A 14,370-nucleotide genomic window follows, 5' to 3' on the forward strand; every position below is an offset into this window, starting at 1 on the left:
TTAAACGCCTTTTCAAAATCTGTGAATGTCAAGTTTAGGGAGGAGTTTAATTCGACTTAATCCATGCACGATCTGTGAGCATGAAAACCAGCCTGTGTTCTACTAAGCTAATCTTCCAATGTTCGAGTAATTCTTCAGAGAACTATATTATTAAAACCTTTCATAACTATCGGTATTAGCGAAATACGATCCTATGTATGTCTTCATATGCCCTCCAGTAGTCTATTGAAAGTCTCTGCATCAGCTTAAAAACTTTTTGGCGGAATACTGTCACATCCGCCAGTTTTTCTATCCTTCAGGGTATTAATCTCCTTATAATCTCCTCTTCAAGAGGGGAGTTTAGTAAGCACAGCATCATCAGGACTTCCATGGGAGAATAAGGAATAATGTTCATAGATTTCTTGAAGGATCTTTTCCAAATATCAATCCCAGAATAATCTTATTTCCATAGCTGAGGTATCGAATAGGGTTGACTATTTGACTACAGAAACTTCGACACTGTTCGTAGTTCGTATTGACTACGCACGTAAGTGTTATTGCAAATGCTGTTTATTTAGAAGAAGTAAAATAATCGGTACAACATCTTTTATGTAACTATCCCGATCTACAAGATAGCAGACTGATATATCTAAGAACAAGCCAGAGCATTTAAAACTCAAAAAAATATTGAACCACCACGTTTAATAAGTAAATACAATATTATTAAATATCTTTCGGAAACCACAGTGCAAATACTTCTTTTCTCTTGACCTATAAATTGAACTGAATTACAAAAAAATTGGCTTAATATCATTCAACAATGGCATACAATACCTTGGAAAAATCGCGCGTAATTATTAAGATTTTGGCCACCATTGGTATTTTGACAAACAAGAAGCTGCACCTAAAGCTATCGAAAGTTCCACCAATTTATTACAAATTGATGATACACGTACCGCTGACATTTACATACACCACCCTCATGTGGTTGGAAGTTATATTTAGTTCGGATATATATGAAGCAACTGATGTCCTTTACATGGTCTTAACGGAAACGGCACTAGTGGTGAAGATACTTAGCATATGGTATCATGATGCATTGATTAAATCCCTTTTTAATGAATGGCAACAAAATGAAATGTTCAAGTTGTATACAACACAAGAATTTTACATGTGGCAGCGTACGATTAAATTATTTGGTATTGTGGCATTCCTTTATATAACATGCAGCCTGAGTGTTGTATGTTTTTCTTTCACAGCTGTACTATTTCTCAACAGCTACGAATTGCCATTTCTCTACTGGACACCATTTAATTGGAAACATCCGTCAAACTATTGGTATGCTTACTTTTATGAATTGTTTGCCATGCCGTTGACATGTCTATCCAATTGTACCTCGGACATGCTTCTGTGTTGTATGATGCAGCATTTGGCTTTGTACTTTAAGTTGATAGCAATGCGTTTGGAGAATTTGGGCAACAAGAAAGGCGAAATAAATTCAGTTGTAACCAAAAAGCTGTTGACAATAATTAAATTTCACCTTAAATTGAAAAGGTAATACAGACACTTTGATTCTAAAGGAAACTTTTAATTGCCTTATATTTACAGCATGTCCAAATATTGTGAACGAATTGTATCATATCCGATTTTGGCTCAAATTTTATTAAGCGCCTTTGTATTGTGTTTTAGTCTCTATCGTTTGACAAACTTTAATTTCATAGAAGATCCAGTTACATTTTTCTCATTGATCCAGTATGCTATGGTTATGAATCTACAAATATTTTTACCCTGCTATTATGCCAACAAATTGACCATAGAATCGTCTCGTCTTACAAATAGTATTTACAATTGCAACTGGCCCGAGATGTCGCCGTTTAATCGTAAATTAATTTTAATGTATATGCAATCTCTGCAGAAACCTGTAGTCATAAAAGCTGGTAACTTTTTTGAAGTCGGCTTACCAATTTATGCAAAGGTTATAGCAATTCATTACACTTGGTTATTGTATATTTTATATTATTTGTTTTTTTCTTTAATTATTTTCAGACCATGAATAATGCTTACAGTTTTTTTGCTTTATTACTCAATATGGATGTTGAGTAAGTGATGTTTGGATGGAGTTGGTTGAAGATTATTTACAGACAGAACTTTTTTTAACACTTTTAAAAGCACTCACATACATATTATGTTTGAATGTTTACAGTTTATTGCACAGAGACACTGTTATTAACATGATGTTATAAAAAAAAAGCTTTAATTGTAAGGTTTTTAACTTTGCTAAATTTACTGTTACAGCACCACGATCACTAATAAAGTATGATGTTAATTAAAATGTTATGTCAGGATTATTATTTAAAAAATATTGGAATATTTACTGCAAAAGTTTTGGAAAATCTAATTGAGATAATAGTACAAAAGGATTAATATATAAAAAGCCATAATTGTCTGTAGACCCTTAAATAACGTCCTAGATGAGAAAATAGTGAATATCTGTGATCACTCATATTTTCGTTTAAAAATATCAAAAATCTAAAATCGGCTGCAGATCGTTTAACAACATTCCAATTGAGAATATAGTGAAAATCTGTTATCACTCATATTTTCCATCAAAAACCGATTTTTATATGAAAAACTTAAAACCGGCTGTAGATGCTCAAATTACGCTCCAATTAAGAAAATAGTGAAAATCTGTGATCACTCCGTTTGAGGAAAACATAAAATCGGCTGCTGATCGTTAAATAACGCTCCAATTGCAAAAATAGTGAAAACTGTGAATCAATTTTTTTTCCCGTCAAAAACGGATTTTTATATGAGATCCTTATAGAATGATCATATTTTCCATCAAAATCAGATTTATGTATGAAAAACATAAAATCCTTAAATAACGCTCTAATTAAGAAAATAGTGAAAATCTCATATTTCAATTTTCTTTTCGTATAAAAAACACCGGATACTAACAGCTTGTATAAAATAGAAGAATTTGATTTGATATATAGTGACTAAATTGATGTATTAGTTATTTATGAAACTATCTTTAGTGTAAATATTTACTAAATGGATAAATACCTATGGATAATAAGCAAATTATAAAATAATTTAGTTTTATATTAAGCAACAGTGGTAATAATATTGGTATTTGTCTATTAAAAAAATAAACTCAGTAGAATTTATATGAATACAACATACAATTACAAGTAATTGTAATTGAAAATTTCAATTAGTTAGTTAGTTAGTTTGAAAGGAGAATGTATATACATCAAATCCGAAGAAATACACCTAGGCCTCTATCGGGCCTGTTGTGCGCTCCTTAACCAGTGTCTCAGGTAGGACACGAACCCACCACCTACAGTCTACCAGACTAGAACACTAACCACTAACCTACCGGAGGCCAATTTCAAAATTTCAATTACAAATGCAAGTAATTGTAATTGGCAAAACTGCAATTACAATTACAAGTAATTGTAATTAGTTATTTTTCAATTACACATTACAAGTAATTGTAATTGGAAAAATTTCAATTACAATTACAAGTAATTGTAATTGGTTATTGTTCAATTACACATTACAAGTAATTGTAATTGACCTTGTTATTAATTACTTTGTGTAATCATTACCCCCCATGCCTGCTTGAAAGCTACCATTACTTTTGTAAAACTATTTATCCATAATTTGTAAAGATCTGCCGATACCACTGTGCATATAACATTGCTCTTTTCTGTTATAAAGTAACTTGAAATGCAAAAAATTATCAATAACACAGTTTATCTTTATCAATCGACAATGTCCTACGATACCTTGAAAAACACTCGTATTATTTATAATATTTTGGCAACCATTGGGATTTTAACAAACGATAAGTTGCAGAAAAGGCTACCAAAAATTCCTGGAATTTGTTTTAATTTAATGATACATATACCGGCGACATTTACATTAACCACCATAATGTGGTTAAAAATTATATTTAGTTCGGATATAAATGAGGCAAATGATATCCTTTACGTGGCTTTAACGGAAACAGGACTTCTGGTGAAGATACTTAACATATGGTATTACGATGCTTTGATTAAATTCCTGTTTAATGAATGGCACCAAAACGAAATGTTCGAATTGTATACAACACAAGAGCGTGTTTTATGGCAGCGTACGACTAGATTCTTTAGTATTATGGCATTCCTCTATATAACATGTAGCCTGAGTGTTGTATACTTTTCTTGCTTAGCTTTACTGTTTTTCGACAGCTACGAATTGCCATTTTCGATTTGGACACCATTTGATTGGAAACTTCCGTCGAACTATTGGTATGCTTACTTTTATGAATTGTTTGCTGCGCCGTTATCATGTCTATCCAATTGTACAACAGACATGCTTCTCTGTTATATGATGCAGCATTTGGCTTTGTACTTTAAATTTATAGGAATACGTTTGGAGAATTTGGCTACTGACGAGAAGCAAACAAATGATGTTATTACCAAAAAGTTGTTGACAATAATTAAATTACATCTGAAGTTGAAAAGGTAAAACGATCACTCTGCTTTTAAGTGAAACATATTTTAAGTTAAATTATATTTACAGCATGTCTAGATCATGTGGACGGATAGTATCCTATTCATTTTTAGCTCAAATTTTACTAAGCGGCTTTGTATTGTGTTTTAGTCTCTATCGTTTGACAAACTTTAATTCCAAAGAAGATCCTGTAAGATTTTTGTCATTGATTCAGTATATTGTTGTTATGGATCTACAAATATTTTTGCCCTGCTATTATGCCGATAAATTGACCACAGAATCGTGTGATCTTGCAAATAGTATTTACAATTGCAACTGGCCAGATATGTCGCCATTTAATCGTAAACTAATTTTAATATACATGCAACATCTGCAGCAACCTGTAGTCATAAAAGCTAGTATCTTTTTTGATGTCGGCCTACCGATTTATGCAAAGGTTATTATACATATTTAATTGTTTTGTGTCTAATAAATGTGTATTTGTTTTCTTTTATTATTTTTGTAGACTATGAATAATGCTTACAGTTTTTTTGCTTTATTACTCAATATGGATGTTGAGTAAGTGCAGTTTGAACTGGAGTTGTAAAAAAGCTTTAATCTTTTACTTTACTAAATTTCCTGTTAATGCACCACGATCACTTATAAAGTATGCTGTTAATGAAAAATGTTATGGTATGATTATTATTTTAAAAAATTGGAATTTTTAAATACCTACTTTCTAACCTAAAATCGACAGTAGATCCTTTAATAACGCTACAATTGATAAAATAGTTAAAACTGTAAACACTGATATTTTCCTTCAAAAATCTAATTTTACATGAAAAAACCTAAAATCTGCTGTAGATCCTTAAATAACGCTTCAATTAAGAAAATAGCTAATATCTGTGATCACTCATATTTTTTTTATAAATCAACAACGCTGGATACAAACAACTAGTATAAAGAAAATTATGTAATTGGTAGGAAGTATTATTAATAAAACCTCCTTTAGTGTGAATATTTACTAAAAGCTTAAATGTCAAAGGATAATAAGCAAATTATTAAATAATTAATTTGTATGTTAAACAGTAACAGTGGTAATAATCTATATTGTATGTACAAATAGCTGGTAGTTGAAATTTTAACAGTATAAAATGCTATAAATCCCGCAGGTTCGTAAAACTTTTGTTCAGAGATGATCTGTTCTGTTCTGTAGTTCTTTATAAATGCAATAAAATTTCCGAATGGGATTTTTAAAATATAACAAGTAATTATAGCTTTATTGAATGAACTTTTAAACCACTGTGCAAATAATACCATACACTTGTCCTACAAAGTAAATTGAACTGCAAAATTTACTTTAATAACACAGTTTATCATTATCTTTCAACAATGGGCTACTATATGTTGAAGAACTCGCGTATTGTTAATATTATGGAAACCATTGGAATTTTGAGAAACAAGAAGTTACAGCGTAAACTGACAAAATTTTCAGCGATTTATTTTAACTTGATATTACACGTACCGCTGACATTTGCAATAAACATCCTCATGTTGTTCTCTACAAGTGCTTAAGGGAAACTGGACTTGTGGTGAAGATTCTTAAGATATGGTATCATAATGCATTAAATTAATAATCCCTGTTTAATGAATGGCAACAAAATGAAATGTTCAAGTTGTATACAACACAAGAGCGTGTTTTATGGCAGCGTGTGACAGCAGCGTCATTCCTTTATATGCTATCTCTGCTATTTCTTAAGACATACGAATTGCGATTTCCGATTTGGACACCATTTGATTGGAAACATCCTTCAAAGTATTGGTATGCTTACATTTATGAATTGTGTGCTACGCCGTTGTCATGTCTATCTAATGTTACATCGGACATGCTTCACTGTTATAGAATGCAACATTTGGCTTTGTACTTTAAGTTTATAGCAATGCGTTTGGAGAATTTGGGCACTGATAAGGATCAAACAGATGCTGCTATCACCAAAAAATTGTTGGCAATAATTGAATTACATCTCAAGTTGCTAAGAAAAACATGGTTTAAATTAAATTATATTTACAGCATGTCCAGAACATGTGAACGGATTGTATCCTATCCATTTCTGACTCAAATTTTATTAAGCGGTTTTGTATTGTGTTTTAGTTTCTATCGTTTGACAAACTTTAATTTTATACTATGGTTATGAAATTATAGATATTTTTGCCCTACTATTATGCCGATAAATTGACCACAGAATTCTCTCATCTTACAAACAGTACTTACAATTGCAATTGGCCAGAGATGTCACCATTTAATCGTAAATTAATTTTAATATACATGCAATATTTGCAGCAGCCTGTAATCATAAAAGCTGGTATCTTTTTCGAAGTCGGCTTACCAGTCTATGCAAAGGTTATAGCTATTCATCATATTTAATAATATACTTTATTTATATTCGTTTTTTATTATTACTTTTAGACCATGAACAATGCTTATAGTTTTTTTGCTTTATTACTCAATACGGGTGATGAGTAAGCAAGTGATATTTGGAATGGAGTAGGCTAAAGATTATTTACAGACAGCAATTTGTTTAACCGTTTTAAAAGCACTCACAAGTATTTGTATAATCATAAGTAGTTTTTTACACACAAACACTGTTATTAACATGAAGTAGTAATAAAAGCATAAAAGCTTTAATTGTAAGGTTTTTGACTTCACTAAGTTTACTGTTACAGTACCACGATCACTAATAAAATTTCATGTTATTGAAAAATGTTATAATATGATTATTTTTTTTTTAAATGTTAGTTTTAATGTAAACTTCAAAAGTTTGTGAAATTTTTAAAAGTTAAGCTAACAAAAAGACTTTTTACCTTCTACGAGATCTAGTTTTATAGCTTAAAGATCATTATCACGAGAACTGGCTCTCCGATGTTTGTAATTAAGAATATAACTCAATAAAATTACTCTAACGATGTTCCATTACACCGAAATTAAAACATACTTAACAAATTGAAAATCTGCTTAATTTCATCTAACCTTCAATTTGTATGAATCTCTTAATAAAGTTATTATACAATTACCAAATTTTTAAATCCTTCCTATAAGCAAAATTCTAAACATTTATTCTCTCAAGTCAATTTGTTGGGGGGTTTTTCCCAAAAATCCACAGAATACTCTTTACAACTAGCGTGAGAAAAACAACTCAACTAACACCTCCTAAAAAAGAAACACTCTTAACAAAATAATAATAAAAACTAATTAATGTATGTAAATATTGTATTGTTGACAGCAAAACTATATTTTCCACTTTTGTATTAAGGGGAAAATCCAAAAAATAAAATAAAACCAATAACCACTTTGACTCTAAAAGGAAATTCCAAAATTATTCATTGCTAACTGAAATTAATTTTGCAAATTTTCCAATTTCATCAGGAGATTAAAAGTCGACAAAAATAATTGCTCAAAAATTCCATACAAATTTCAATTGGATGTCAATGAGCATTTCATTAATATCAAAATAAGATTTTCCAAATTTGTTAGAATTTCCACCTTGAGTTAATTCGCCCAAATATGATAGGCATTTGCACACACACGCACACCTTTTTTTAAGCACAGCCTATATGTTGCATGCAGCATGCTGTGCCGTCGAGTGGGTGTCAGTGACATGCAAAATTAAGGGAAAATAGAGAAAAGAAAATAATGTTTTTCAAGTGGCTGCAAATGATCATGATCTTATGCATGCAACATACACGTACAAGTACCTATTACTTTTAGTTGTTTTAGGATTTCTTCTAGGATACCGCAACAACAACAAATGTGTGTATATGAATTTTATGCTGTTCGCCTTGTTTTAATCTGTTTCTAGGTATAACACATTTTAAACACCAGTCAGCCAGCAGTAATAGAGAAAAAAGGACATTCCAACAACAATTAAAACAATTGTATTGTTAGCATTGTTTTATTGCCTGTTAGTATGAATTGTTGTTGTTGCTGGGCCAGAGCAATACAAATCCAACTTAAGGGAATAAATAGTTGAGAGTAAAATAAAGAACCACTTGAGAAAACAATAGATACGGGGCGACATCATAATAAAATGGTTGTTTATATGGCCATTGAAAATGTGCAGCAGCTTACAATAGATATGTCTTACACTGTGAGAAAAGATTTGTTTAAAAGATTTTTTTAAAAATGCCTGCTTTGTTTCTCAGAACTAAATTTTGAGACATCGAATATATGTATGTAAACCTACGTGGACAGTCTTGTAACCTCTAAAGTGATAAATTTAGAATGCTTTACTAGTTGCTCTTGTCACTACTTTGTCAACACTTTGCAGAATTGATTTGGGCTCCAGAACACGAGGCCATTCGAGGAAATGAATGTGAAGTTTACTTATCGTCGTTAGACGAAACTGTTTCGAAAAGGGGTTTCATATTCACCTGGTTCAGTTGTCTATTACGACCGCCGACAAAAAATCGGAAAACTAGTGTTCCACTAGAACGTCTTGTATATCTATTGCACTCAGCACGATTGGACGCATGTTAGATCACATAAAAGTTCTTTAGACGAAGAAGAATTGGCACAAGTTTAGTTAGTGAGTGAGTTAGTTAGTTAGTTAGTTAGTTAGTTAGTTAGTTAGTTAGTTAGTTAGTTAGTTAGTTAGTTAGTTAGTTAGTTAGTTAGTTAGTTAGTTAGTAGTTAGTTAGTTAGTTAGTTAGTTAGTTAGTTAGTTAGTTAGTAGTTAGTTAGTTAGTTAGTTAGTTAGTTAGTTAGTTAGTTAGTAGTTAGTTAGTTAGTTAGTAGTTAGTTAGTTAGTTAGTAGTTAGTTAGTTAGTTAGTTAGTTAGTTAGTTAGTTAGTTAGTTAGTTAGTTAGTTAGTTAGTTAGTTAGTAGTTAGTTAGTTAGTTAGTTAGTTAGTTAGTTAGTTAGTTAGTTAGTTAGTTAGTTAGTTAGTTAGTTAGTTAGTTAGTTAGTTAGTTAGTTAGTTAGTTAGTTAGTAGTTAGTTAGTTAGTTAGTTAGTTAGTTAGTTAGTTAGTTAGTTAGTTAGTTAGTTAGTTAGTTAGTTAGTTAGTTAGTTAGTTAGTTAGTTAGTAGTTAGTTAGTTAGTTAGTTAGTTAGTTAGTTAGTTAGTTAGTTAGTTAGTTAGTTAGTTAGTTAGTTAGTTAGTTAGTTAGTTAGTTAGTTAGTTAGTTAGTTAGTTAGTTAGTTAGTTAGTTAGTTAGTTAGTTAGTTAGTTAGTTAGTTAGTTAGTTAGTTAGTTAGTTAGTTAGTTAGTTAGTTAGTTAGTTAGTTAGTTAGTTAGTTAGTTAGTTAGTTAGTTAGTTAGTTAGTTAGTTAGTTAGTTAGTTAGTTAGTTAGTTAGTTAGTTAGTTAGTTAGTTAGTTAGTTAGTTAGTTAGTTAGTTAGTTAGTTAGTTAGTTAGTTAGTTAGTTAGTTAGTTAGTTAGTTAGTTAGTTAGTTAGTTAGTTAGTTAGTTAGTTAGTTAGTTAGTTAGTAGTTAGTTAGTTAGTTAGTTAGTTAGTTAGTTAGTTAGTTAGTTAGTTAGTTAGTTAGTTAGTTAGTTAGTTAGTTAGTTAGTTAGTTAGTTAGTTAGTTAGTTAGTTAGTTAGTTAGTTAGTTAGTTAGTTAGTTAGTTAGTTAGTTAGTTAGTTAGTTAGTTAGTTAGTTAGTTAGTTAGTTAGTTAGTAGTTAGTTAGTAGTTAGTTAGTTAGTTAGTTAGTTAGTTAGTTAGTTAGTTAGTTAGTAGTTAGTTAGTTAGTACACAAAATAGGAGGAAATACACATAAGTCTTTATTGTGTCTAGGTCTCCATGTGAGCTCATTTCCCAATGCCTCTGGTGAGAATCGAACTCACGACCTCCGGCCTGACAGGCTACATCTCTAACTACTAACCTACTAACAATGCTAAAAATTATACTCTTGATCATATCTTTCTCTCACTGTAAACATGCGTGTACATGCAACTGCAACAATTGAAAACAATGTATTTCTTAAAGCTTGGCCTACAAAAAAAGAAGATTTTACTTAATAACCACTTGAAAATTTTATGACGGTACCAATTTTTCGAAGGCGTAAAAATCTCTATGACGTCGAACAATAAACAACACTTGAAATCACTGCGGGGAGAAAAGTAATTGATGAAGAATATAACACCGATCTATTATTCTTCTCTGCCCAAACTAAACGCTAAATAAAACAACAACAAATAAGAATAAACACAATAGTAGAGGTGCGAAGTTTCTTTGAAAACGTATATGCAGTTATATGGCTGATTCTCAAGGACCTCTTTCGTTTCGTTTGGTCGTAGAAGAATGAATTGCTGCTTACCTGCACAATGGCACAAAGAACAATAGCAGTAACAATAATATGAACAACAACAATAAAACAGGAGGAGAAGAAGAAGAAAAATATTGACGACCTATAAGTGTCATAAAATGTTAAAGATAAACTCTCAAGATCGATTATATACAATAGTCAGCCAACAACAATAATAAATACACAGCAAATAGCAAAGTAGGTAGAGATAAATGCATGGGATACAATACTAAACACTTGCTCTATCAAAAAAAGAACAACAAGATAAAATACAAAGAATAAGAAAACAAAAACAAGCAAAAGAAAAGGTTTCGCGAGTTGGCTGCGCTAACTCTAAGAACTATACACAAGCTGGGATATTTTCAAATATTAAACAATGAAGCCACTCGAAACTCAAAAAGGGAAAATAACACACACTCTTACACTCTAACACATACGATTGGGCGAACGGATGGACAGACACATAAGATACGAGTAAACTAAATAAAATACCAGGCGCTTTTAAAGATTTAAATGAAAGTAAACAATGAAAGAATTTCAAGTATCATAAAATTCATGCTAGACTTAGAAGCGCCACGGTTAGACTAACAGACAGACAGACTCTGGGTACTTGAGAATTCTTTAAGAAAAACAACAACAGCAAGAAAGGAAAAACTCATAAAAATATGTATGTATGTATTTTGTTGTTTGTGTATTTTAAATCTCTTCTTCGCTGCAGTTGGCAACCTGTTAAATGTAATAATACGATGTTTTTTTGAGGTTGAATTTCAAGTGGTTGTAATAAAACTTCAATGAGAGATTAACATGTAGGATGTACAAATAAACATTTTTACTGCATCTTCTGTGGAATGCGGTATGTTGTATGTAGGTTGACAGAAAGAGAACAACAACAACTATAGAAATGACCTTTACAATTTTTATTTTAATTTCCTGGAATTAAAGGTGACAAAATCACGTTATTTATTAAGAAATTTATTGTATGGATTATTATTATCGATCTGAAAGGTTTACATAAATAATATGAGAAATATATTTTTTTCATTTGAACTATATTTTGTTTTCATTGGAAAGAATCTCTTCTCTTAAATGGTGCAGAAGAACATATTTTATATTAAAATTATTGATTGTCACTAAGACAATATATTAAGAATTTTTAGACAGTGATCATCCATGATATTATTTAGGATTTCATATCTTCTTTCACTCTTTGAGATTTTAAGATGAATTCAAAACTCTAACTCATCTAGATTAAAGATCAGTTCCTGATAGACAATTTTTGAGACACCTATACAAAAATCAGTTGAACTTTTCCCAGAGTACTTCAAAGTTCCAATTGTTGGAGAAGGTATTCTATGTTAATACATCAACAATAAAAATTTTACAATTGTATTTCCAGATGCCATCTTTCATGGTTAGGTTAAATGAGAAGCTCCCGATTTAGCATTAGCGAAATATTCTTTCCTAATTTGGGCGATCTTGTAATTCCCATGATCCCAGAGAGAACCTTTCGGTACTTCTCACAAATGTGATTACACACGATAACAATAAAGATCACGAAAAGGCCAAAATATCTCAGTCTAAACTCTAAAAGATGTTGTATGGATTCTTCTTCATCTAAACAATATGATCTGACATAAGTCCAATCATACAGTGCCTAGTTCTATCCTGTTCAATACCGCAACCAGGAGAATATGAATATCTTTTTGCAAAACACAATGTATCGATTATGTAGGAGCTTGGAGTAAATGCAATTGAGGATCATTTGGACTTTATCACTTTCGAAGTTTTGAGAGTCAATTGTAGACCTCTCGAACAGTGTAAGCATTAGGCAATTTGATGGAGACCAGAGAAAATGTTGAGTTTTGAACCATTACCATTATAGACCAAAAGTGCGTCATTATTATCAATTCCACAAAGTGTCGACTACGTCGGAGCATGGAGTAAATGCAATTGAGGATCATTTGGACCTTATCACGTTCGTAGCAGAGTATTGAGAGTTAATGGTCCACTGCTCGAGATGTGTCTTGCGGTCTTGTAGATGACGAAAATGTCTATCTATAAAACAATGTAAGCATAGGCAATTTAATGGAGACCAGGATCAACGGAGAACGGAGTTTTGAACAATTCTTATTATACACCAAAAGTGCATCATTCTGAAAGACAGTGTTTTCAGCACTGTCATCCCTCAAATTCGGGACCTATAACCTCAAATTCGGGACCTATATACTTTCTGTATAATGTTATCAATACAGATGGGATTATAGTTTAGTACAACTGAGTTTCTGAGTCTAAGAGCCGATTTATTATACATAATTAAGGTCTCAAAGGTAGGCACGTCTATCATTTCCTCCAGACTTGTCTGAGACGTCGAGCTCATAGCACCTATATTAGCCTTTATACACCAGACTAGTGAACCAGATGTCTAATGACGCTGTATACATCCAGTGATCCGAGTAGCAGAATAGTCGAATAAATCAAGAGTGTAAAGCTGCAACTCCACTTTTTCAGATCAATTAGGGAAACAGGCAGCATTTCCTTCAGTTCTCATTAGTAATTTAAAGCTTAATTATCTGATTTGTCTTATGTGATCCTTATGAATGTGAAATTCAATGTTATTTCCTTAGCCACCATGTGTCTAAGATTGTTCAACTTTCTTAGTATCCCTCGCATATTGAACGATAGCAGCAGTAATTTAATACATATTTATTCGATTTAGTAACGGTTTTCTTTGTGGAGCATTGAACTCCCTTAAGGAGATTTGCAAACAAAATTCTCAGCGTAACAACTTAAAGATTAAATTTCAAATACTTATAAACACATAATGCAATAAATACTGTAGACAAGACAATTTTCAGATAATCATTAAGACATTTTTATAAGAATAAAATAAAAAGTAAACACCGAACATTTTTATTCTTGACATTGACAGACAAAATAAATAAATAAATACTTATTGTTAGTAGGTCAAGGAAAGGAACTTGCATACATTAGAAATCATTTTGATTTATGTTTTTAAGATTAAACCAAACATACAATTATTATCAAAAAACCGTTATCCATATTTTAATCCCCGTTAAAAAAAAATCCAACATGATTGTTATGGTTTATTTATACATGTGCTTCGTATAAAAAAATATATCTACAAGATAGAATCTTTAAAATGCATTTCGTTAATGTGCTTTTAAGTGAGCAGAGAAGGAGAACATATTTTATAAGAGGGGAGACAGTCCGGCGAATGGATGGATGGAGGGAGGAAAAACAAGTTTGGCTGCATTCGAACATAAACATAAACTGACGTCATTTTTAAATGAAATGAAACGTAAGTATAATACTAGTACGTATATGAGGGCCATTTTGAAAATGATTTATAAACTCTTAACTAATCCTACTAGAACTAGAATTCTTAACAAACTAGTCTTGAGAGACTCTCAAAACTCTCACAAGATCATCGGAGAACATTTTCGAGCTATTATAGATGTCAGCGTTTGAACCGTCATTGTGGACTGCGAAAGACATTCCGAATGACAGTGTTTTCACCCCTGCCTTCTTCGATTTGCTGCCTCATCTTAGGTCGGTCAAGGTTGCTGCCTTGACCGATACGATCC

General features: G+C 31.4%; 3 protein-coding genes across 3 annotated transcripts; all 3 read left to right on the forward strand.

The window, feature by feature from the left end:
* Positions 1-799: 799 nt before the first annotated feature.
* On the forward strand, positions 800-2,082 carry LOC119613083 (odorant receptor 94a-like). The gene is made up of 4 exons (XM_037969022.1): positions 800-1,160; positions 1,239-1,533; positions 1,588-1,954; positions 2,026-2,082. Exons 1-4 carry the CDS (start codon positions 800-802, stop codon positions 2,080-2,082), a joined length of 1,080 nt encoding a protein of 359 aa, XP_037824950.1.
* Positions 2,083-3,921: 1,839 nt separating this feature from the next.
* On the forward strand, positions 3,922-5,044 carry LOC119612783 (odorant receptor 94a-like). Its single transcript, XM_037968652.1, has 4 exons — positions 3,922-4,120; positions 4,199-4,493; positions 4,552-4,918; positions 4,988-5,044. Exons 1-4 carry the CDS (start codon positions 3,922-3,924, stop codon positions 5,042-5,044), a joined length of 918 nt encoding a protein of 305 aa, XP_037824580.1.
* Positions 5,045-6,128: 1,084 nt separating this feature from the next.
* Positions 6,129-6,985, forward strand: LOC119612791 (odorant receptor 94a-like). Its single transcript, XM_037968660.1, has 3 exons — positions 6,129-6,599; positions 6,665-6,862; positions 6,929-6,985. Exons 1-3 carry the CDS (start codon positions 6,129-6,131, stop codon positions 6,983-6,985), a joined length of 726 nt encoding a protein of 241 aa, XP_037824588.1.
* The last annotated feature ends 7,385 nt before the right edge of the window (positions 6,986-14,370 follow it).

The sequence above is a fragment of the Lucilia sericata genome, unplaced genomic scaffold, assembly GCF_015586225.1.
Source record: "Lucilia sericata isolate MDLA Ls3-8-SP2 unplaced genomic scaffold, ASM1558622v1 Contig000036F_arrow, whole genome shotgun sequence".
Lineage (NCBI taxonomy): Eukaryota > Metazoa > Arthropoda > Insecta > Diptera > Calliphoridae > Lucilia > Lucilia sericata.

Coding starts and splice junctions, on each gene's coding strand:
- LOC119612791 (XM_037968660.1), top strand. CDS start 6,129: ATGTTCAAGTTGTATACAACACAAGAGCGTGTTTTATGGCAGCGTGTG. Junction 6,600..6,664: donor AAATTTTATTAAGCGGTTTT/GTATTGTGTTTT, acceptor ATGAAATTATAG/ATATTTTTGCCCTACTATTA. Junction 6,863..6,928: donor GCTTACCAGTCTATGCAAAG/GTTATAGCTATT, acceptor TATTACTTTTAG/ACCATGAACAATGCTTATAG.
- LOC119612783 (XM_037968652.1), top strand. CDS start 3,922: ATGTGGTTAAAAATTATATTTAGTTCGGATATAAATGAGGCAAATGAT. Junction 4,121..4,198: donor AGAGCGTGTTTTATGGCAGC/GTACGACTAGAT, acceptor TTTCTTGCTTAG/CTTTACTGTTTTTCGACAGC. Junction 4,494..4,551: donor TTACATCTGAAGTTGAAAAG/GTAAAACGATCA, acceptor TTATATTTACAG/CATGTCTAGATCATGTGGAC.
- LOC119613083 (XM_037969022.1), top strand. CDS start 800: ATGGCATACAATACCTTGGAAAAATCGCGCGTAATTATTAAGATTTTG. Junction 1,534..1,587: donor TTTCACCTTAAATTGAAAAG/GTAATACAGACA, acceptor TTATATTTACAG/CATGTCCAAATATTGTGAAC. Junction 1,955..2,025: donor GCTTACCAATTTATGCAAAG/GTTATAGCAATT, acceptor AATTATTTTCAG/ACCATGAATAATGCTTACAG.